At 54.4% G+C, this 21,644-nt stretch overlaps 2 protein-coding genes across 10 annotated transcripts in view; both read left to right on the top strand.

Annotated features, from left to right (window-relative positions):
• The window catches only part of PODXL2 (podocalyxin like 2), a 35,858-nt gene extending 23,432 nt beyond the window's left edge, over nucleotides 1–12,426 (top strand). Inside the window, exons 4-8 of one of the 2 annotated variants that reach the window (XM_081823130.1) lie at nucleotides 555–629; nucleotides 8,267–8,423; nucleotides 8,981–9,042; nucleotides 11,230–11,409; nucleotides 11,890–12,426. In XM_081823130.1, coding sequence (XP_081679256.1) covers nucleotides 555–629; nucleotides 8,267–8,423; nucleotides 8,981–9,042; nucleotides 11,230–11,409; nucleotides 11,890–12,102 — 687 coding nt within the window. In that variant the 3' untranslated portion in view covers nucleotides 12,103–12,426. Of the gene's footprint in view, nucleotides 1–554; nucleotides 630–8,266; nucleotides 8,424–8,980; nucleotides 9,043–11,229; nucleotides 11,410–11,770 lie in introns of both variants that reach the window. The other variant, XM_081823131.1, reaches the window with a different exon arrangement.
• A 123-nt stretch (nucleotides 12,427–12,549) lies between these two features.
• The window catches only part of ABTB1 (ankyrin repeat and BTB domain containing 1), a 104,961-nt gene continuing 95,866 nt past the window's right edge, over nucleotides 12,550–21,644 (top strand). The window contains exons 1-13 of one of the 8 annotated variants that reach the window (XR_014146064.1): nucleotides 12,550–12,704; nucleotides 13,994–14,021; nucleotides 14,151–14,206; nucleotides 15,180–15,389; nucleotides 15,536–15,695; nucleotides 15,784–15,829; nucleotides 16,173–16,289; nucleotides 16,376–16,494; nucleotides 17,201–17,299; nucleotides 17,407–17,571; nucleotides 17,750–17,847; nucleotides 19,070–19,270; nucleotides 19,349–19,980. Coding sequence is in view for 4 of the 8 variants with exons in the window: in XM_081823110.1 (XP_081679236.1) it covers nucleotides 12,649–12,704; nucleotides 13,994–14,021; nucleotides 14,151–14,206; nucleotides 15,180–15,389; nucleotides 15,536–15,695; nucleotides 15,784–15,829; nucleotides 16,173–16,289; nucleotides 16,376–16,494; nucleotides 17,201–17,299; nucleotides 17,407–17,571; nucleotides 19,070–19,270; nucleotides 19,349–19,555 (1,464 nt within the window). In the remaining 4 variants the exon portion in view is untranslated. Of the gene's footprint in view, nucleotides 12,705–13,993; nucleotides 14,057–14,150; nucleotides 14,207–15,179; nucleotides 15,390–15,535; nucleotides 15,696–15,783; nucleotides 15,830–16,172; nucleotides 16,290–16,375; nucleotides 16,495–17,200; nucleotides 17,300–17,406; nucleotides 17,572–17,749; nucleotides 18,092–18,122; nucleotides 19,271–19,348; nucleotides 19,981–21,644 lie in introns of those variants that run through there. The other 7 variants (XR_014146061.1, XR_014146060.1, XM_006748477.3 and 4 more) reach the window with 7 other exon arrangements.

Raw genomic sequence — 21,644 nt, 5'->3', positions numbered from 1 at the left:
CCACACTTAACACGCAAAGCTCCTGGAAGAGCTTGGCTTCCCTGGCCTGGCCTTGTTCACAGCTACTGCTGCCACCTGGGGCCTTCCCACTGCCTGACCTGTGCCCCCACCCCCATCTCCACCCCACCCCTGTACGTGCGTCGCCCTCTTCTCTCCTCCTCACGCCTGCCCAGCACGCATGCCCAGGCCAGTGCTCATACCTGGGAAGGGACAGAAGGGAAGGGAGGCCCAAATTGCCAGCCCCTGCATCTGGCCTGCAGGCCTGTTTTTGTTTGACCTATGGAACATGAAACCCCTGCAGGGTTGCCACTGAAGGCCTGTGGCTGGGGCAAGCCCTGTCAGGCCCCTCCTCTCATTGAAGACATCATCTGTGTGGTCCCTGGAGACATCTGGGGATGCCACCCTGCAGAGGCTGTCAGCTCCCACCTAGCTGTCACGAACCTGCAACTGGCCTTCCCCTTCCGGCTTCTCAAAGGGTTTCCATCTGTGCTTTCTCTGGATGCCTTTCCTTGTGCCTTTGTGACTGTCGCCCTTCTTTTTGTTTCACTGTCCAGGTGATCTGCAAAGACTGGAGCAATCTGGCCGGGAAGAACTACATCATTCTGAACATGACGGAGAACGTAGACTGTGTGAGTGCTGAGCTAGGCGGGGACCATATGGAAGGATGGGAGTGGGTGGGCGGGCTGAGTGTGGGCAGAGGGAGCGCATGGGGCATGGGGAGGGGCTTAGCCTAACCTAGGGGAGGAGCCAGCCCCCACCCTTGTCTAAAACCCATGTTTAAATTCCTAAGGGCTCTTTTATTCTTGCCCCACTCTGTGTTTAATTTCAAGGAATAGTTTTGTTCACGTGTGCAATGTCTTATCTCCTGGAGGATATTGAAACAGTCTTTAAAAAAGTTGCTTTCCTTATTTGTTAGTTTTGGCCTTGGTTTTCTCACATGTCTTTGCTCCTCAGATGTCTGGTGGGTTCTTTCAGAGCTATTTAAGGAGGGCCATCAAAAAGCTGGTTGAAGCTTTGAGCTTGGAGTGGGGTTTGTTAACTGTGGCTTCTCAGGAGGGTGGACTGGCTGGGCCATTTGACAGTTTTTAATGTCAACATTTTTAGGTCCTTCCTCTTGGGCGACTAGATTCTTTGAAAAAGGAACGTCTGTCCTACTGGGAGCATAAAGGGCTGGTTGCCAGCGTTCTGGGAGCCAGGCTGGGGAGACGGCTGTTCACCTCAGTGTTAGAGAAGGCGTGCACGGATAAATTCATTTACTCCCTCTTGGAGTGTGAGCCCCCTCCCACAGTTGTGCCCCGTGTCCTCTGGGTCAGAGGGCCTCTATTTTACCCTCTTTGCAAAATCAATTTTCAGTCTTCTGCCAGGGGACAGGGACATTTGTCAGCTCTACAGTGCTGGGGAGAGGAATTAGGGATCCAGCTGCTTCTTAAACAGCCTTTCAAACAGTTTTCCTATTTTTAGAACCATTTTCATCGTCCCTTCCAAAGGTAACCAGTGCTGCTTATTTGAGAGCATTTTAGTTGGGAGTTTGACAATGTAAGTGTGATTGCTTCTCAGCTTGTCCCATTTTGGCTTAGGATTTGGCTCTTTGGGGCTTGCTAGATTAGGAAATCCTAACTCATCCATATGCCTCCAGTGCCCAGACTTTGTTGCTCTTGTTTCCTCTTCTGTTCTGTTTTGTTTTTGTCTTTGTGGTTTTAGACCTTGAAAAAATTCTTTACTTTCGTTTAGTGGATTTGGGGAAAAATGAAAGTACATGCGTGTGTTTCATTCAAAAGTGACCCAGGAGATTGTTTTCTTTTTTCCCATTATAAATAATAAAGAAGTGGATTTTTTTTAACATGATTGATACATTTTAATCTGTTGCAGTGATTTTTTATTCTTATTGATGCTTACATGCCCCATCTCTGGCCAGTGAGAGCCTCTTTGAGTTGGCTTCTAAGTTTTTTTGACCAACCTGTTAGTGTTTAATAGATTCCTTGCTTTCTGGTGTAATAAGGTGTTTGGGCTCATCTTATACTTTCCTTCCCCCACACATGAAATCATCATTTCTCCAAGCCCTCATTCCTTTTATTGGGAAATGATACTTGGAGACCACAGTATGGGTCCTTGAGACTCTTAAATTTTGTATATGCATATTTGAACAATAAAGTCTAAAGATAATGTCTGTCTTCTTTCCAAATAACACATACATATATAAAAATGCTTTCATTCTGCTTTCCCCCCCTTTTTTTTTAAAGATTTTATTTATTTGACAGAGAGAGACACAGTGAGAGAGGGAACACAAGCAGGGGGAGAGGAGAAGCAGGCTTCCCGCTGAGCAGGGAGCCCGACTCGGGGCTCGATCCCAGGACTATGGGATCATGACCTGAGCGGAAGGCAGACGCTTAACAACTGAGCCACCCAGGCGCCCCACTGCTTTCCCTGTTTTTGTCTTGTTAGTTTTTCTCATTTACTATTTGACCTCTGCCTAATTAATCATTATTTTTTTCATGATGGATTTTTTTATCGTGGTAAAAATATCTAACAAAAATTGATCATTTTAACCATTTTTAAGGTATTACAGTGGTGTTGAGTATGTTAACATTGTTATGAAACATATCTCCAGAACTTTTCATCTTGCAAAACTACACTCTGTGACCATTAATCACTCTCCCAGGCCCCTAACCACCACCATCCTACTCTCTGTCTCTAGGAATTTGGCTTCTTTAAGTATGTCTTACAAGTGGAATCATACAGTATTTGTTCTTCTGTGACTGCCTTATTTCATTTAGTAGAATGTTCTCAAGGTCCATCCATGTTGCAGTGTGTGTCAGAATTTCTTCCTTTTTTAATTCTGAATAATATTCCATGGTATGTATAGACCACATTTTGTGTATCTGTTTGTCTGTCAATGGATATTTATGTAGCTTCCCCATCTTGGCTATTGTGAATAATGCTGCTATGAACGTGAGCCCACCAATATCTCTTTGAGACCCCATTTCAAAACCCGTACACACCCAGAAGTGGAATTGCTGGATCATATAGTACCTCTGTTTTTGATTTTTAAAGAAATCCGTATTGTTTTCTACAGTGACTACACCATTTCACATTCCCACCGGCAGTGGACAAAGGTTCCAGTTTCTCCACATCCTCACCAACACTTGTTTTCTATTTTGTGTGTGTGTTTTGTTTTTTAAAGATTTTATTTATTTGAGAGAGAGAGAGTATGGGTGGTGGGGTGGGGGGGCGGTGGTGGGGAAGGGAGAAGCAGGCTCCCCACTGAGCAGACCCTGGGATCATGATCTGAGCTGAAGGCGGCTGCTTAACTGACTCAGCCACCCAGGCACCCATTTTCGTTTTTTTTTAAATAGTGGTCATCCTAATGGGTATGAGGCAGAATCTCATTATGGGTTTGATTTTCATTTCTCTGATGATTAGTGATGTTGAGCATTAGTCATTATTATTAACAGTCAGTGCTTATTTTGCTTTATCAATATATTTGTTTCTTTGCTTACACGTCTTTTCACATCCCCATTCCTTTCTTGTGAATTTAATTGCCTTCTTCCTGAAATATACCCCTTAGCAGCTCTTTCTATAAGGATATATCTATATCAGCCCTTATTAGTGTAAAGAATGTCTTTAATTTTCTCATGTTCTTTTTTTTGTAGCTTTTTATTTTGATATAATTTCAGAAGACTGCTACAAAGAAATCCTGTGTATATTTCAGCCAGAATCACCAGCTCTTAGCATTTTCCAAACCATCTGAGAGTAAGTTGAGACACATTTGAGATATAGTTAGGTTTTTTTTGTTTCTGTTTGTATTCAGTTTTGGATTTTTTCCCCCTCATCCTTGTTGATTTAGTTGTATTTTTGAGCATGTAAAACATTAATATGGTTCTAAATATCTAAATGACACAAAAATGTATGCTTAAAGAAATACTCCTCTCCCCCATCACCTCTTGCCCTCCATTCCCACCCACTCCCTCTAGGTAACCAGTCTCATTAGTTCTGATTATCCTTCTGGGTTTCTTTTTATAGAAATAAGCAGATAGATATATAATTTTTTGCAGGAAGTGTAGCATATTATTTATATTTTTATCACTTTGCTAGGGCTGTCATAACAAAGTACCACACTGGGTAGCTTAAAAACAAATTTATTCCCTCACTGTTTTGAAGACTGGAAGTCCAAGATCAAGGTGTCAGGAGGATTAGTTTCTCCTGAAGCCTCTCTCCTTGGTTTGCAGATGGCCATCTTCTCTCTGTGTTTTCACATCATTGTCCCTCTGTGCTTGACTGTGTCCTTCATCTCCTCCTCTTGTAAGGACCTCATCAGATTGGATAGGGTCACCCTAACAACCTCATTTTAGCTCAATCACCTCTTGAAAGACCCTGTCTCCAAATACAGTCACAGTCTGAGATACTGGGGGTTAGACTTCAACATATGAATTATTGGGGGGACACATACTCAGTCCATAACATTATTCTTTTGTATTTTGCTTTTCTTGCTTAACAGTATATGCTGGAAATCACTTTATGTTAGTGCATGGAGATTATTCTCAATCATTTTGTGTATGTATTATAGATTATTTATTAAATTTCCTTTGTGTGGGCATTTGGGTGGTTTCCAGTATTCTGCAGTTACTTACAAGGCTGCATCAAATAACCTTGTGCGTATGTACTTTCGTGCTGTTGGGATGTATCTTCAGAGTAAATTCCTGGAAGTGGGATTGCATATGCAGTTTGTTAGATATTACCAATTTCCCATTTCTCTCTCATTCTCATTAGAAGTTTATTGGGCCTTATTTTTCTATCTGTGATGTCTCTTAAAACACTTTTATGCTTTCTCTTTTTAAAATTTCTCTGATGAGGGGTGCCTGGGTGGCTCAGTCGGTTGAGCATCCAACTCTTGGTTTCAGCTCTTTGGGGTCCTGGGATTGAGCCCCACATGGGGCTCCATGCTCAGCAGGGAGTCTGCTTGAGGATTCTCTCTCTCCCTCTACCCCTTCCCCTGCTCATGTTTTCTCTCTCCAAAATATAAATAAATAAATAAATCTCTCTGATGCATTCTGAGTGATTTCCTAGCTTTAGCTTCCAAATTAATAACTCTCTTCAGCAGTGTCTAATCTTTTGTTTGATCCATCCATTGAATCTTTAGTATAGATAACTGTTTTATATTTTTAGAATTTCTCCTTGGTTCCAAATCCCTCCCTTTATTCTTCATTTTGTTCCCTTCTTTCATTATGGTTTCTATTCTTTCATTTTCTGAATTATTTTAAGTATATTGATTTCATGATCTCTCACCTTTTGTTTTAGTAACGACATCCTGGGATGTCAGGTCTCCTGTTGGTGGCTTTGTACCTTGTTTCCTTGTATGGATCATTCTTCATTATTGTGATCTCCTCTTCAACCCCGGGTTGTAAAAGAGTTCCAACAGAGTGGTTTCAGGGAAACTTTGGGAGTTCCAGGAGTCCTAGGTCAGCTTTCATCTTAATCTCTTGGCTTGAATTTTTATATCATGAAGGACTGCCATTTGGACTCCAAACCCAGGTGAAGCACAAGTGATCTTGGATAGTCTTTTTCTCCTACCCATGGACCCCGGCAGATGGCAGAGCCCATTACAGCTCCTCCAGGAGATCAGGAATGTTTTTGAGTCCCCATTTCACTGAAAGGGCTGCTCTTTGGGGCTTCAGGCTCCATCCTGGTACTCTGCTCTAATTCTTCATCTCACGTGGGCCAAGAGCATGTAAGCATTTAAAGCCAAGTCTCCAGCTCCTGGGTTCCATTTCTAGGCCCTGGACCCCCACGAATTGCTGCAGCTTTAGCACCTGCTCACTCTTCTGGCTTTGAGTTCCTCTGTTTCTGCCTATATTTTTTCCCCAAGCGTTGCTCTGTGTTTGTAGCAAGGTGGACGAGCAGGACTTTCATCAGCTCTATCTGCTGTATTGCCACAAGTCAAAATGATGGGCTCGGTCATATGTCCCTTCCTGTTTACCATAAGGACCATTCCAGACACTTGGAGGAGTTGCATATAACTTCAGCGTTGGAAATGGGTGCTTGGACAGTAGCAGGAGAACTGGAGCCCCGACTGTGGGAGAAATGGTGTGATGTGAGGGAAGGACCATCCACCCAGGAGTCAGCAGGGAAGATAGCATTGCACTTAAGAAAAGTTCTAATGACTTACAGTATACATCCAGAAAAGCACACAGATCATAAGTGTGCAGCTGGATGGATCATCACAAAAGGACGTAATCAGCCCCCAAATCAAGACACGGAACATGATCAGCACCGCCAAAAGCCCTTCTCATTCTCCTTTCCAGACACTGTTCCCTCATGGGAAACCATTTTCTTGATTTGTAACCCCATACATTGATTTTGCATGCTTTTGAACTTTATATAATCATTTAGTAGATAGTACTTTGTGTCTGGCTGTTTGCCCTCAATGTTCTGTTTTTGAGATTCATCTAGATGGCTGCACGTAGTGAAGTTTGTTCATTGCGCTTCTGTCTAGTATTCCACTTATGTATCCACTCTAATGTTGCTGGGCCTTGGAGTAGTTCCCTTCTTCAGGGGGGGAAACTGAGGCTCAGAGAGGTGCAGTATTGTGCTAAAGGTCGCAGAGCTGATGAATGGCAGAACTGGAATTTGAACCCAGATTTATTTGATTCCAAATTCAGGGCTTTCTCCCCAGGCCACTGACACTCAGTTCCCATCTACAGAATAAATGGCATGAAATATGTAGTCATCAGATGCTGCCAGAGTGGACATTGTGGGTCTGTGGGCTTAAGCCGGGCAGACATCTTGACCCAGAGAATGTGGGGTCTGCACACATGGGGGATCATAGGCCTGTGGCATGGGGGGAGGCATTGCCTGTGGGGGGAATGTGCTTCTTTTGTAAGCAGGGAGGCTGCTGGGTACAGTGCCTGTTGCTCAGGCAGATGCAGGTTACACACCCCAGCCCTACACATGCACACACGTGCACATGAAGACGGTAAGAACTATTTTGGGAATAGGGCTTTCCTAGCTGCGCGTGGCTATCTCCAGGTACCAGTTTTCTCCCAAATTCAGAACCGAGTTGGCTTTCTGTTCAGCCAGTGAATGCCAAGGCTCGAGCTTGCACCTGACACTTGCCATAGTATCAAGGAACTTGAACCCCCTTGGTGGCCTTCAGGTTGGGATGATGACCAGGAAGCCTCGCTAGCTTGGGCTCTACCAGAAAGGAGATAGGAATGTCAGGGCCCCACATGGTCTGATGAGATGCCTGGGCCCTGCAGGCAGCCCTGACTCAAAGCTCTAAGGCAGGGCACTCAAGAGAAAGTGCAACAGCTGGGATAGGTGCGTTGCTGGAAGATTTGGAGACCAGGAACAGGGGTCAGTGATTTCCTGGTTGCAGAAGGGAGAAGGCTGCTGGAGAGGAGCCTGGGGGTGGAGAGCAGCCACAGGGCCAGTCCCTGATGGGACTAGGTTGGTAGCCTGCCTGGGTTTCTGCCACTCACTGAGTTCCTGGCCAGTACCTGCCTCTTGTTCTTGTTTTTTTAAATTACATAATCATAATACACAAGGTCGGGAAAATCTAAACAGTACAAGAGAGTGTCAGATGAGAACAAAATCTGCTTATATCCCTCCTCCTGCCCCGGCCCTGCTTCCAGGGGTTACCATTTTAACCATATCTGTTTTAGTTCCTCCGGTCACCAGTGCCACCATAAAAGTACTCAGATAGCTTTCTTGACTCCCCAACTTTGGGCAGTATCTGTGCAATGACAACCAAGAGGTGAGCATGTTACTGCTCCCCACCTCCGCTCCTGGGTTTGGTGTGCACCTTTGGTCTGTTGCACGCCTGGCCTCCCAGTATATTCATCCCTTGCACTGGACACTTGAATACTCAGGCCCGGCCAGCAGACTTCCGTAGGCCTTCACACACTGCACACCCACTTCCCAGACTTGTTGCACGTGAGTGTATCTGTCCCCAAGCTCAACAGTGAGTATCCCCAGGCAGGCCCCACACCCTCCTCATGTGAGAGGCCCAGGCAGGAAGGAGCACCTGGATGCCCAGTGGACATGTGTCTTGGTGTTCCCACAGTTCCGCCCAAAGGCCAAGCTCAGAGTCTCTCGATGGTCTCCAGAGCTACGAGAGCAGTCCCCTCTGGAATAGCCGGATGGCCTTTCCCAGTGTTTGACTACTGGGAGGTTGGAGGTTGGAGGTTGGAGCGGGGGCTAGACCTGGAGGCAGGGAGTCAGTAGAGCCCTCTCCCTCACTGGCTTGGGGGCTCTCTTTCCGTCCTTGTAGGAGGTGTTCCGGCAGCACCGAGGGCTGCAGCTTCTGGCCCTGGTGGAGGAGGTGCTGCCCCGCCATGGCAGTGGCCATCATGGGGACTGGCACATCTCCCTGAGCAAGCCCAGCGAGAAGGAGCAGCACCTTCTAATGACCTTGGTGGGCGAGCAGGGTGAGCGGGGGCAGCACATGGAAGGGGGGCCGAGGGAGGCAGTGTTAAACCAGCACCATTTCCCGAGGGCCATGAGAGGTCTGCAGAACCACAGGAAAGCACACAGACAGGGCTTTGACCTTGGACCCTAGGATAGCAGGAAGAGGTAGTGGTTGGGCCCGTAGTGTAGGGTTCAACTGGAGTTGAACTGAAGTTCTGGAGAAGAGGAGGAGGGTGTAAATGTCGGGACCAGGAGGGGAAGAGGTGTGGTTTCAGCACCAGAGGAGACAATGAGTCCTGCACACTGACTGGTGGGGTGCGGAGGGGGCGAGTTCAGAAACGCAGCAGTGTGGGGCTTTGGGGTGACCGCCCGGTGTCCCATGTGTCAGATGGCAGGCATTCACTCATTAGTTTGCAATGAGGCCGCATAGGAGAAAGGGGGAGTGCACACACCATGGGGTCTGCATGTGGTCAGGAGGGGGAAAGCAAGCCTCTGGAAGCTCAGGCCAGAGGCTCTCCCAGGGAGCTGGGGGCGCCCCAATGGCCAAGGCTGTGCTGATGATGGTGTCTCCCCCCAGGGGTGGTGCCCACTCAAGATGTCCTTTCCATGCTGGGTGACATCCGAAGGAATCTGGTGGAGGTAAGAAGGCAGGGAGCTCTGGGAGCAGGGCTGCCTTCCCTGAGGGTAGGAGACTGCACGGTGGTGCAAAGGAGCAGAAGACAGAATCTTGCTCTGCACAGCTCCTCCTTTCAGTCCTCCTAAGACACAGTTCCCGTGGGAGAGACAGAGTGCACGAATGCATAGGAATGTATATATGCACCACCGCACAGTTTGCGAAAGGGCCCGGAGGGGGTGGTGGTCAGGATAGGACTCAGAGGGAGGGGGACCTCCGAGGTCCCTTGGGGGCCTGATGGGTAAGTGGGAGTCTTGTGGGTAGGTGGGAATTGCCCTAGGAATTGGGCAGAGGCCTGGTGGGGTGGGAGAGCGTGATGCAGTTTCAGAAACCACAAGAGAAAGCACGACAGGCATGGGCATGCTCTGGAAGCCATCAACCAGGCACCATCTGGCGGGATGGGGCTCGGGCTCAGGGGAGGGCCCTGCCATCTCGAGGGGCACCTGTGACTCAGTGCAGTTGGCCAGCTGCATGGCAGGTCCTGGAGACATGGGCTGAGGAGCAGGCTGGCCAACCTGTCCTCCTGCACAGCCAGCCACCCCTGTGTAAGGCTGAGCAGAGCCGGGGCCTGGGAGGGGAAGGCCCCCCCTCGGTCCTCCTCCTTGGTCCTCCTGCTCCTTGTTTTACTTTCTCTGCAAGGGAGGACCTTGGGTTCCTCACCTCCTTTCTTCAGGACAGCCACCATGCCAGCTCCTCACTGTGAAACCCAGTGACCTGGTATCAGTCCTCTCCCTTCTCCAAGGCTCTGCAGTGTTTCACAGCTGGGAAAGATGAGCTGTGCGTGACCGTGCACCCCACCTCCTTATCTATTACGCGCAAGGCGGAAAGGTGGTTGTGCTGGTGGTTTGGGGTTTTTTTGATAAGCACACTGAATGCTTACTAAGTGCCAGACTGCGCTGGGTTCTCTCACTCAGCCCTCAGTGCCAGCCCGGGCCTTGTGAGGATCAAATAAGGTACCCGGTTGAGTACCATTGGTGCCCTATTTAAGATGAGAGCTGTAGCCCAGAGAAGGGAAGTGATTCACCCAAGAACGCACAGCCAGGAAGCAACAGAGCCAGGCTTTGGACCAGACCTGAATGATTTAAGAGCCCAGGCCTTTAAGCATGATGCTGGCCTTACTACCTGGATGGCTACTAAGGGCCTTTCCAGTTGTGAAATTCTGGGTTCATGAACACGGGATGGTGGCGGGGGGGCAGGTGGAAACTTGGGCTGGCCTTCATCTTTTTCCCACAGAAACTTCCTGCCTCTTCCGGCCCCTGGGTGTTCTAGCTTTGCTGGACACTATTCAGACTGACCTGGTCTGGCAAATTTAGCAATTTCATTGGTGGGTGAACCTAGCAAGAGAAACTGATCTTTGGTAACTAAAAAGTCAATAGAGAAAAGTACTGGAAATAGACAGGTTGTTCATAGACACCCAAGAAGAGATGAAACCTGGCCTCAGGGGAGTCCAAGGCAGAAAGGGAGGCTCCCAGGTCTCTGCACTGGGAGCTAGTAGACAGCACCCTCACCCTGGCACCTGTCATCTGATGAGGATGGCACCTCCCCTTCCCTGCTCTCTGCTTGAGATGCTGATTTGTGGAGAGAGCACCTGCCTGGCCCAGTATGGGCACAGCAGCCTCTAGGCTTGAGAAGACCAGCCCACTCAAGACAGCTTGCACTGTGGCAGGGGTACCAGCCAGCCAAATGCCATTGGTGACCACCCACTCTTATGGGAAAAGGGCTGGTGGTGGCCCAGGATGTGGGCTGTCCCCAGCATCCTGTATAGCCCACAATGGTCAGAACGATGCCAGATCACCTCCACGCCCAAGGTGGAAGCTGTGTTCCAGGGACCTGAATCAATAGTGGAGCCAGACTTCTGCCCCAGCAGGGACACGGTCAGGGCAGAGCCATGGGGGGATGTGAGCAGAGGCTGAGAATGGAGGCATGGGATCGAGAGGCTTGGGGCTGCCCTCTGGTGAACGGATAGGGATTGGGCAGAGACAGGGATAGAGCCCCAGGTGAGCACAGGTCCAGGCCTCTAAGAGAGTGTAGTCAGGAGTATGCCAGCTCTTCTCAAAGCCTGTCCCCTGTCCCTGAGCCCCAACCCCACAGCCCCACAGGGAGCCCTGACACCCAGGACCTCAGCTGAGGAAACTGGCCCCTCCCACCCCCAGATTGGCATCCAGAACTACTCCACTACAAGCAGCTGCCAGGCACGGGCCAGCCAGGTGCGCAGCGACTATGGGACGCTCTTTGTGGTGCTGGTGGTCATCGGGGCCATCTGTGTCATCATCATCGTGCTGGGCCTGCTCTATAACTGCTGGCAGCGCCGGCTGCCCAAGCTCAAACACGTGGTGAGCATGGGGGCACGTCTGCAGGAGGGCTTGAGCTGGGGCTGGTGCCTGTGGAGGACAGAGTACCCAGCAGGGAGACTCACTGTCCTCACTGCAGGTGGGGTGGCATTAATGGTCCTGGGATGAGGGGGTCTGTGCCTGAAGCTGCTTGTCCCGAGCCTAGCCCCCAGTTTGTCCCTCCTGTCTGCAGGGCACCAGCCCCATCATAGGTGCTAGAGGTGCAGTGGGGGGCTGTGGGGAGAGATCAGATGATGTCAGGGAAGCCACTGGTTGTTTAGTGCAAAGGATCATCAGGAGTTTGGTTATGGGAACAGAAGGGAATGGGCATCTGTCGAGGGTCCGCTGGGGGTTCCCTGTGTAGGATTTCACAGACCAGGGAAGGAACAGTGAATGGTTCCGGTGCCGTGAGCCCGGAGCTGTTCGGGCAGGTGGGGGCCTGGGCCGGGGCACTCGCCCAGCGGCCCTCTCCCACCGCCGCAGTCACACGGCGAGGAGCTGCGCTTCGTAGAGAACGGCTGCCACGACAACCCCACGCTGGACGTGGCCAGCGACAGCCAGTCGGAGATGCAGGAGAAGCAGCCCAGCCTGAATGGCGGCGGGGCCGTCAACGGCCCGGGGGGCTGGAGCGCGCTCATGGGGGGCAAGCGGGACCCCGAGGACTCGGACGTGTTCGAGGAGGACACGCACCTGTGAGGGCGCCCGCCCGCCGGCAGCTCTGGTCCGCTGTGACCCCGCGACCGTGCCCTCGCCCCGTTGGGGCTGCGCCGGGACGAGCGGGGCGGACCCGGAGCGGACAGCCGCGCCTCCCCTCCCCTCCCGGCCTCGGCCGCTCTCCCGCAGCCCCGCCCTCGGTGAGGGGTCTTCCCGCTTCCCACCGACTCACGGAACAGTCTCGGCACAGCCCTCCCCATTTCCACCTGACGCCCCGAGGGGCTTGTCCCGGAACTGCCCCGCTTCCCCGGCCGCGCCCCGGGACCCCCATTAAAGCCGCCCGGAGACCACGCCGGGCCCAGCTCATTTGCCTGCCCGACTCGTTCTTGCTCCGGGGCGGGACGGGGCGGGGCGGGGGCGGGCGCGGGCGCGCAGGGGGCGGGGCGGCGCGGCCCGGGTAGGTCCTCCGGGCGCCAGGCGCCGCTGCGGAGCGGGGCGGGGCCGCGTGTGTTTACATCCGGCCGGGGCGCGCCGCCGCCGCCACTGCCGCCTGGGATCGTTCGGCCAGGGGTCCGAGCCGCTCGCACCATGGACACCAGCGACCTCTTCGCCAGCTGCAGAAAAGGGGATGTGGGCCGAGTGCGGTGAGGACCCCGCAGCCCCCGGGGAGGGGGCGGGGTGGGAGGGGCGCCCTCGGGGCGCCGTCGGCCCCGGAGCATGCGGTGGACCGGCTCCGGACAGGCGCACGCCTCTGCGCCGCCGCAGCCCTGGCACCGGACCCACCACAGACCGTCCCCCGAGAGCGCCTGGGCGCCCAAGCAGGGGACCGAGGCAGCTTTCCCAGCCGGGGTGCGCCAGGATGGAGTGCTGGGGGTGTTTTACTCCCTGGGGTCCCGGAGGGCTTCTCAGAGGAGAGGACTGCTACGCGGAGCCGCGGAGAAGTGGGCGGAGAGGAAGGTTGCCCTCGGAGCGCTCAGGACCGGGAGGTCAGACCCCGGGGCGGGCCTGGGACTCCAAACGTGGCTCATCGCACTGATGCGCACCGGGCCTGGCACGCTCGAAACACCTAAGACCCAGAAACAACCTCTGATCCCCCGGGATTTGGAAACTCCTAAATGCAGTTAAAGCAAATCTGGCGCTGAAATCGCCATAGAACAGGGAGTGACGGGGTGCCTATTTGGGAAGTGGGGCATCTCACTTCGTGGGCCCTTCCCTCCCTATTACCTGTATGTGACCCACTACTAGCTCCCTCGGGCTGGTCCCAGGCTTCCTGACTCCCACGGCGTCCCTCATCCCTCCCCAGCATCAAGTGTCACCTAGGAGTTAGCTGATAACCCCAGAAGCTGAGGGCAGCTCAAGAGCACTCCTGACCCAACTTGGACGTCTCTCCCAGGCTTCCTGCCCTCAGTGATGGTTTCATCACCATCCATGATGACCACCCCCCTTGCCTCCCACATGCCATCAGCTACCATGTCTCCTGACTTTTGCCTTCTAGAATCTGTTCACTTTTCTTCACGCTTTCACACCACCGGGACACCTGCAGCAGCCTTGTCCTTGGTCTCCCTCCCTCCAGTCTCCCCTATCCAATCTGCTGGCCTAAGCAGCCAGGGGGCTCTAGCAGAACAGATGCGCATCACCACCTCCTCTCTCCCAAATGCCTTCAGGCCAGAATCTTGTCCTCCTCAGCTCTGGGGTCCTGCTTCTGAGGCTCAGTGTTTGCCTTATGAGTTCCCATCTCTACACCTTGTCTACCTATGTTGGTCCCTTTGCTTCGAATGCCTTTCCTGCTTTGGTCTGTCTGTCATCTGTCTTCACCTGAGGGGAGACTTCCCTCAGCCAAAAGGGATGTTTTCTTTCTTTCCGCATTCTGTGGGTTTCCTCTCACAGACAGTGAACCTGTCCTGACTCAGGCTCTGACCTCCTCCCCGCCTAGGTACCTGCTGGAGCAACGGGACGTGGAGGTGAATGTGCGGGACAAGTGGGACAGCACCCCCTTGTGAGTGCCAGGTGGGTGGGTGGTCACGGCAGGTGCGGGGGGGTGCTTTCAGTCCTGGTAACTGCCTCCTGTACTCTTTGTTTCCCTCCCTCAGGTACTATGCCTGCCTGTGTGGGCACGAGGAGCTAGTACTCTATCTTCTGGCCAACGGTGAGAGAAGGGGCTGGGGCTCTGTGTGTGTGTGTGTGTGTGTGTGGTTTGCATTTGCAGATGCCCTCGAGTCCTGTCTTTGTGTCACCCCTACACACACCCAATTGGCAAGTCCTGGTGGTTCTGCTTTTAGAACCTATTTTCTGCCTTGTTCACTTCCCCGTCTCCACTGCCACCACCCAGCCCAATTACAGCATCTCTCCCTGGCCCCAAAGCCAGCCTCCTCTGGTCTCCTGACTGCCCCTTTTGCCCCACCTACAATCTGTTCTCCCTAATGCAGCCCAGTGGGTCTCCCAAGTCTGATAGGCTTAAAGTACTCCAAAAACTTCCCGTTGCATTTAGCATAAAACTAGAATGCCTTGCCAGTCTTTGTGCTTCTAAGTGACCTGCTCTTCCCCCTCTGGCCTCACCTCCTTTGGCTCCTCCATGTGCTCACTCTTCAGCCACACTGGCCTCTCCGGTGCTCGGGCACTTGGGCACTCCCAAGTGTTCTTCTACCTCAGGACCTTTGCACTTGATCTTCTTTCTATTTAGATTGCTCTTTCTCAGATCTTTGTATGGCCGACTTCCTCATTCCATTCAGGTCTCTGCATGTTGTCACAGACACAGTGACCTTCCATGGCCTCTACGTGGCAGTCACAACCACTGTTACCATTTGTCTTGCTTTCTTTTGCTTCATAGCACCTGACATTTATTAACCTGTTTATTGGCCACTGCCCCACTAGAGAATCAGTTTAGTCAGGACAGGGATTTGTCTGTTTATGACTGTGTCTCCAGGGCATAGAACAGGGCAGTCTCTGAGCCTGCTTTGTTTGTAGTCTGTGGTACCCAGATGTGCCTGTGTGCCTAGGCCCTGGCAGATAAGATGCTAGTGTCATAGTGGGCCCAGGGTAATTTGGAAGGGGCTCCAAATTCCAGGGCTGGGCCCTACATGCGGGAAGGTTGCAGGGGGAGAGATGAGGATTTCCCCCAGACCCTCTCCCAGCCGCAGTGTGCATGTTCCTGACCCTGCTGACTGGGGAGCCCTGCTGCCCCCAGGAGCCCGCTGTGAGGCCAACACCTTTGATGGGGAACGCTGCCTCTATGGGGCACTTAGCGACCCTATCCGCCGGGCCCTGCGCGATTACAAGCAGGTGACAGCCTCCTGCAGGAGGCGGGACTACTACGACGACTTCCTGCAGCGGTGAGATGGGGTGCAGGGCTGGGTGTGTGTGGAGGGGGGGAGGTGATGTGGAGCTGAGGGATCTCTGGCAGGGTGGGGTGGGAGCCGCTGTGGTAAGACTGGGGGGAGGTGCATGCTGAACACCCCCTCCGCCTACCCCTCCCCAGGCTTCTGGAGCAGGGCATCCATAGTGACGTGGTTTTTGTGGTGCATGGGAAGCCCTTCCGGGCACATCGCTGCATCCTGGGCGTGCGCAGTGCCTACTTTGCCAACATGCTGGACACCAAATGGAAGGGCAAGAACGTCGTGGTCCTGAGGCACCCACTGGTGCGTCCCTCCCAGGGGCAGAGGGACAGCAGGGGCTTGTGCTGGGTGGCCGCCTCTGACCTCCCCGCCTGGCTATCTCTGCTTGCAGATCAACCCCGTGGCCTTTGGGGCCCTGCTGCAGTACCTGTACACAGGTAAATCTCTGGGCCCAGGGTGGGCAGGCAGGGAGGGCGTTTCTGTCCAGCAGCAGGCCCAGCTGTGGCCTTGGGCCCTCCTTTTACCTCCTGGTACTTATCCCCTGCAGTGTGGGCCGGTTCCAACTCCTTCCTGGGTGGGCTGGGAGACAATGAGCTGGTATGTCTGCTCAGGAAGAACTTGTCCCATCTGCAAACTGAGCCCTCTCCTGTCCTGGGGCCTGTAGAACTCAGGCAGTGGCTCCTGATGGGAAAACCAAGGCAGCAAGTAGACCTAGGAGTCCCAGTGCTAGGGACAGCAGAGGGCTCCTCTCCGGCCCTGAGCCTCCCATGCCGCACCCAGGCCGCCTGGACGTCGGTGTGGAACATGTTAGCGACTGCGAGCGGCTGGCCAAGCAGTGCCAGCTGTGGGACCTGCTCAGTGACCTCGAGGCCAAGTGCGAGAAGGTGTCCGAGTTTGGTGCGTCCAGACTTAGGGTCCGGGGCATCGGGCGGGAACTGGCAGGGCCCACTTGGCTCCCTGAAGCTGTACTCTCCCCTCCACAGTGGCATCCAAGCCAGGCACGTGCGTGAAGGTGCTGACTATTGAGCCCCCCACAGCAGACCCCCGGCTTCGGGAGGACATGGCCCTGCTGGCCGACTGCGCCCTGCCCCCTGAGCTCCGTGTAAGCACATGGCGTTCTGGGATGGAGCCCAGTGTGGACATAGCTGTGGTAGACAAGTCCCACTCTTGGGTTCAACCCTTGTGTGACCTGGAGCCAGTTACTTCCCTTTTCTTTTCTTTCTTTCTTTTTTTTTTTTTTTTTTAAGATTTTATTTATTTGAGAGAGAGCGTAAGCACAGGAGCAGTGGGAGGGACAGAGGGAGAGGAAAAAGCAGGTTCCCCTGCTGAGCAGGGAGCCCCATGTGGGGCTCGATCCCAGGACCTGAGACCATGACCCAAGCCGCAGGCAGATGCCTAACCAACTGAGCCACCCAGGCGCCTCGGTCATTTCCCTTTTCTTTCTTTTTTTTTTTTTTTTTAAGATTTTATTTATTTTTGATAGAGAGAGAGTGTACAAACAGGGGAAGCAGCAGGCAGAGGGAGAGGAAGAAGCAGGCTTCCCGCGGAGCAGGGAGCCCGATGCGGGGCTCGATCCCAGGACCCTGGGATCATGACCTGAGCCGAAGGCAGACGCTTAACGACTGAGCCACCCAGGCGCCTCTCACTTCCCTTTTCTGAGCCCACTTTACTTTTGTTGTTTGTGTTGTACTCAGATCTTCAAATGGGGCAGCAGTCCACCCTTTCGAGCTAGAACCGGCTTTAGACTGGGGCTGGCCACTCTCCCTTGTCCCACTTGCTCTGAGGGTATCTTTTTTCCTGTCCCCCAGGGTGATCTCGGGGAGCTGCCCTTCCCTTGCCCTGATGGCTTCAACAGCTGTCCTGATGTCTGCTTTCGGGTGGAAGGTTGCAGCTTTCTCTGCCACAAGGTGCCGTCCCTTCCCCCCCACGCCACCACCCCCTTGCCTTAAGTCCCTGGCCAGCTGTCTGGGCCCGGGCCCTGGCCCTCGCCCTTCCTGAGCCCAGCCTCCCCCAGGCCTTCTTCTGCGGCCGCAGCGACTACTTCCAGGCCCTGCTGAACGACCACTTCAGAGAAAACGAGCTGGAGGCCTCAGGCGGCCTCCCGGCCATCACCCTCCATGGCATCTCGCCTGACATCTTCACGCACGTGCTCTACTACATCTATAGCGACCACACAGAGGTGCGGGGCTCAGGCAGGCCATGTGCACTGGGCTGGGGGGCATGACCGTCGGGACAGGGCCACAGCCCGGGTCTTCACGGGGTTTAAAGGGAGGACCTAGGTCCTGCTTGGCTCCATGGGGCTGGTTTTCTAGGAAGCTGGAGAGGAAGTGTGGGACACATTTGGATTTGTCTTTCAGGCAGAGGGGACCTCAGTCGGTTCCAGAGCAGGGATGAATGGCAGGAGCCACATCATGAGCACATGCCACCTGGGGTCCCCGAGTTCTCCAGTTGGAGGGTGGGTAGGGAGAGTAACCCTGAATTACCACAACAGTGGGGAGCCCTGAGCTTCCTACCTCTGGATAGCAGCCCATGCCCAGGGTCCTGGATTTCTGTCTCCTGTTCTCTTGTTGCCTCCCTGGGTCTTCAGCTGCCCCAAAGCATCCCTAACGTGTGGGTGACGGGGCAGCTGGGGCTAGTGCCGAAGGCGTGTGTGTGTGTGTGTGTGTGTGTGTAAAAGGCCACTGTGTGTGTGTGTGTGTGTGTGTAAAAGGCTACTGTGGTAAAGCAGAGAAAAGTTTGTTTCTCCTTCATGTCTGAGGTATGTGCACCAGGGCAGATGGCTTACTGGGACCCAGGCTGTCCCCTCCATCTTGTCACTGTGACATGGCCTAGGGCAGGGGTCTGCAGACCTTCTCTGAGGACTAGGCATAAGTGTCGTGTGCCCGAGCATCTTTGTCCCGGCCGTCCAGCGCTGCCGTCATGCAGAAGCACCATAGCCGGGGTAGAAGTGAGCGGCTGTAGGTCTGTTCCACTCGCGCTTCCTGACGAGATACAGAGCGGCCCGGACCTGGTCCACAGCACCTGAGGTGGTATTCTCCTTTGCACCTGGAGATCGGGGTACAGGCCGACTCACGCGTTAGGAGGCTGAGGAAGACGAGGCAAGCAGTTTCCTTTGTCCTAGGCCAGGTGGAGGCCACACACACCAGTTCTCCTGTGGCTCTGGAGAGAACTCACTTAGTGGCTGTACTTGTCAGCAACGCAGGCTGGGACATGTGGCCTCTGGTCAGGGAGAAGGCACAGGGGACAAGCTGGGCTGTGATGTCAGCCCTGTGCTCGGCTCATGTAGCGCCCCCATTCACATCTTCAGTATCTGACAGCCTTTTGAGACAGGCATGGTTGCACCTCCAAGAGAGGAGGAAACAGGCACACAGAGGTGAAGTGACTTGCCTAGGGTCCCAACAGAATTTCAGAACACGGGTCTGTGTGATTCACAGCTCAGCTTCTTTCCCCTGCTAAGGCCCTGCCTGCACCAGGCCTGCAAGCCTGCCTGAGGCCCGGGAACCCCAGTCTCCTCCAGTCTCTCTGGTCCCACAATGCCTGCAGCAATCTGGGTCCCCCCGAGGCCTGGGTGGGAGCTCCTGCCCTGCCTGCAGCCTCCACCCAGCCTTGCGGCCGGGGCCCTGAGTGGCCTTGGTGACCTCGGGGCACACCCTCCCTCACCCCTTCTTTCACTGCAGCTGCCCCCCGAGGCGGCCTATGATGTCCTGAGCGTGGCCGACATGTACCTGTTGCCGGGCCTGAAGCGGCTGTGTGGCCGCAGCCTGGCCCAGCTGCTGGACGAGGACAGCGTGGTGGGCGTGTGGCGCGTGGCCAAGCTCTTCCGCTTGGCACGCCTCGAGGACCAGTGCACTGAGTACATGGCCAAGGTCATCGAGAAGGTGGGCCCACGGGAGCCGGGGTGGGCGGGGCAGGCTGAGGGCGGGCGGCAGGCGTGCTCTGAGCTGGCCTGTCCGCAGCTGGTGGAGCGGGAGGACTTCGTGGAGGCCGTGCGGGAGGAGGCGGCGGCCGTGGCTGCCCGACAGGAGACGGATTCCATCCCGCTGGTGGACGACATCCGCTTCCACGTGGCCAGCACGGTGCAGACCTACAGCGCCATCGAGGAGGCACAGCAGCGGCTGCGGGCCCTGGAGGACCTGCTGGTGTCCATCGGCCTGGACTGCTGACCGTCAGCTTGTGGCACGTGTGGGCCCTGCGTGTGTGTGCGCGTGTGCGCATGTACGGCTCGTCTTTCTGTTCTGGCTCCAGTGAGGGCATCGTGGTGGCCTGAGGGGCTCCGTGGGGTTCGCCTCCCCCTCCGTGCCTGGGGGCCCTGAGGGGGGGTCAGGATGAGCCCCCTCCCCCAACACAAGCCAGCCCCCAAGGCCCTGGGGCTGGGCACCGCTCAGGGAAACCTGGGGTGGGGGGTCTCTTTGGGCCTCCCTCCGCCGGGCCCCTCCACACCCCCGGGCCCCTCCACACCCCCACTCTCCTGGCCCTGGCTTGTCTGCTTCCAAGCCAAGCCAGCGAGCAAGCTTCTCTGAGGAGCAGAGTTGGCCCACAGGGAGCAGAAAAGTCTGTGTGTGGCAATAAAGCTTCATTCGCTGTGGGAGCCTGAGCCTGTGTCTGGGGTGGGCACAGGAGCAGGAGTTGGGGAGGGCCAGGGAGGAAGCTCTGGATTTGGAGCCCCTCATCCAAGCTGGGAAGGCCTCAGTGCCCAACAGGGGCTTCTTGGGGACTGGCGGGGTGTGTCTGTGGGTCTGAGTAGGCAGGCCGTCTCTGCAGGGGCCCTGAGATTCCCCAGCTGGGCCCAGCCTTTCCAGTGGTGGGACTCCCCTCAGGCCCAGCTTTTGCCTTGGGCTCCTCTTGGTGAAGTCCGACCCCCCCACCCCTGCCCTCAGTGGTCCTGGGGAGGTTTAGTGGGAGGGCTGACTGAGCGACCACAGAGGCTGCTTCCCCCTCAGACAGGCAAGGACCGGCTTCCGGCTTCCGAGCCCTGCAGTCCCAGGAGGAGGGCCGGGGAGGCGGGGTGGAGCTGGAAGGGGTAGGAGGAGGCCCAGGGACCCCAGCTAGCCCCAGCCTGGCTCCCTCCACTCCCCAGCCCACTGGCCGCTGGCTGTGGGGACTAACCTCTATCTGCCCTCAGCCCAGGGCCAGCCTCCTTCTTGGGGCGGCCTCCTGGCCCCTGCGACAGGGGCCATGACATCAGGGATGTCAGAGGCGGCTTTCTCAGGATACCCTGTAGGCTGCCCCCCACCACAGTCCTTTGGGTCCTGAGACCCAGGCAGCAAGCACCCTGAGGCCTGCCCCCTTCTGCCCTGGGAACAGCAGTGGGTGTCCTGGCCCTCCCTGCAGTTATTGTTCTGTCCTTTGTGCCTTTTTACTCTTGTTTTGTCAGTTCCAGAACTTCTGGGATCTTTTCCTTAAGCCCCTCCATGCTTTTCATCCATATTGGTCTGGCATGTTGCTCACATGGGGTCAGCTGTAAGATCGGAGGGGTCAGTTGAACAAGGTACCCAGTAGGCAAGAGGGTGATCACCGTGGGGGAGGGGAAGTTGCCAAGTGGACAGCGGGGCCTGCTCGGTGGAAGGCAGGGCTTGGACATGGGCCTGGGAGCCTGAAGAGGCCCGAGATGAGACTGGAGGAGGTCAGCATGGCCAGAGCCCAGGCCCCCATTGGGGCCAGAGTTCCCACCCTGGCTCTACTTCTTACTGCCTGGTCACAGCTCCATGCCTCAGTTTGCCCAGCTGCCTCCCTCGCTGGGGGCATTAAAAGTGAGTTCCTGCTACTTGTGGAGGGGACCACACCGGCGCAGGGGGTGAGCTTGTTGTGTATTTGTGAAATGCTGGGCTCCACCTAAGGTGTGGAGGGAGGGACAAGGAGGGTGCAGCAGGGGCTGACTTCAGTTTTGCAAGGTCATTCCGCTTGCTCTGGGTACCCAGGCAAGAAGGGTGGAGCCCAGGCTGGTGGCCTAAGAGCCACAGGTCCCACCTTAGACCGCACACTAACTCCATGTGCGCCAAGGTATGTAGTAAGAAGTTTAAACATTAAAAAAATTTTTTTTTAATTACGATGCCTTTTTTTTTTTTAATTTTTTTTTTATTCTTATGTTAATCCCCATACATTACATCATTAGTTCTAGATGAAGTGTTCCATGATTCATTGTTCGTGCACAACACCCAGTGCTCCATGCAGAACGTGCCCTCCTCAATACCCACCACCAGGCCAACCCATCCTCCCACCCCCCTCCCCTCTAGAACCCTCAGTTTGTTTTTC

Source organism: Leptonychotes weddellii, chromosome 1, assembly GCF_054177405.1.
Source record: "Leptonychotes weddellii isolate Sample4059 chromosome 1, ASM5417740v2, whole genome shotgun sequence".
NCBI classification, from domain to species: domain Eukaryota; kingdom Metazoa; phylum Chordata; class Mammalia; order Carnivora; family Phocidae; genus Leptonychotes; species Leptonychotes weddellii.
The sequence above is the reverse complement of the archived record's forward strand: the minus strand, read 5'-3'. Positions and strand labels throughout refer to the sequence as shown.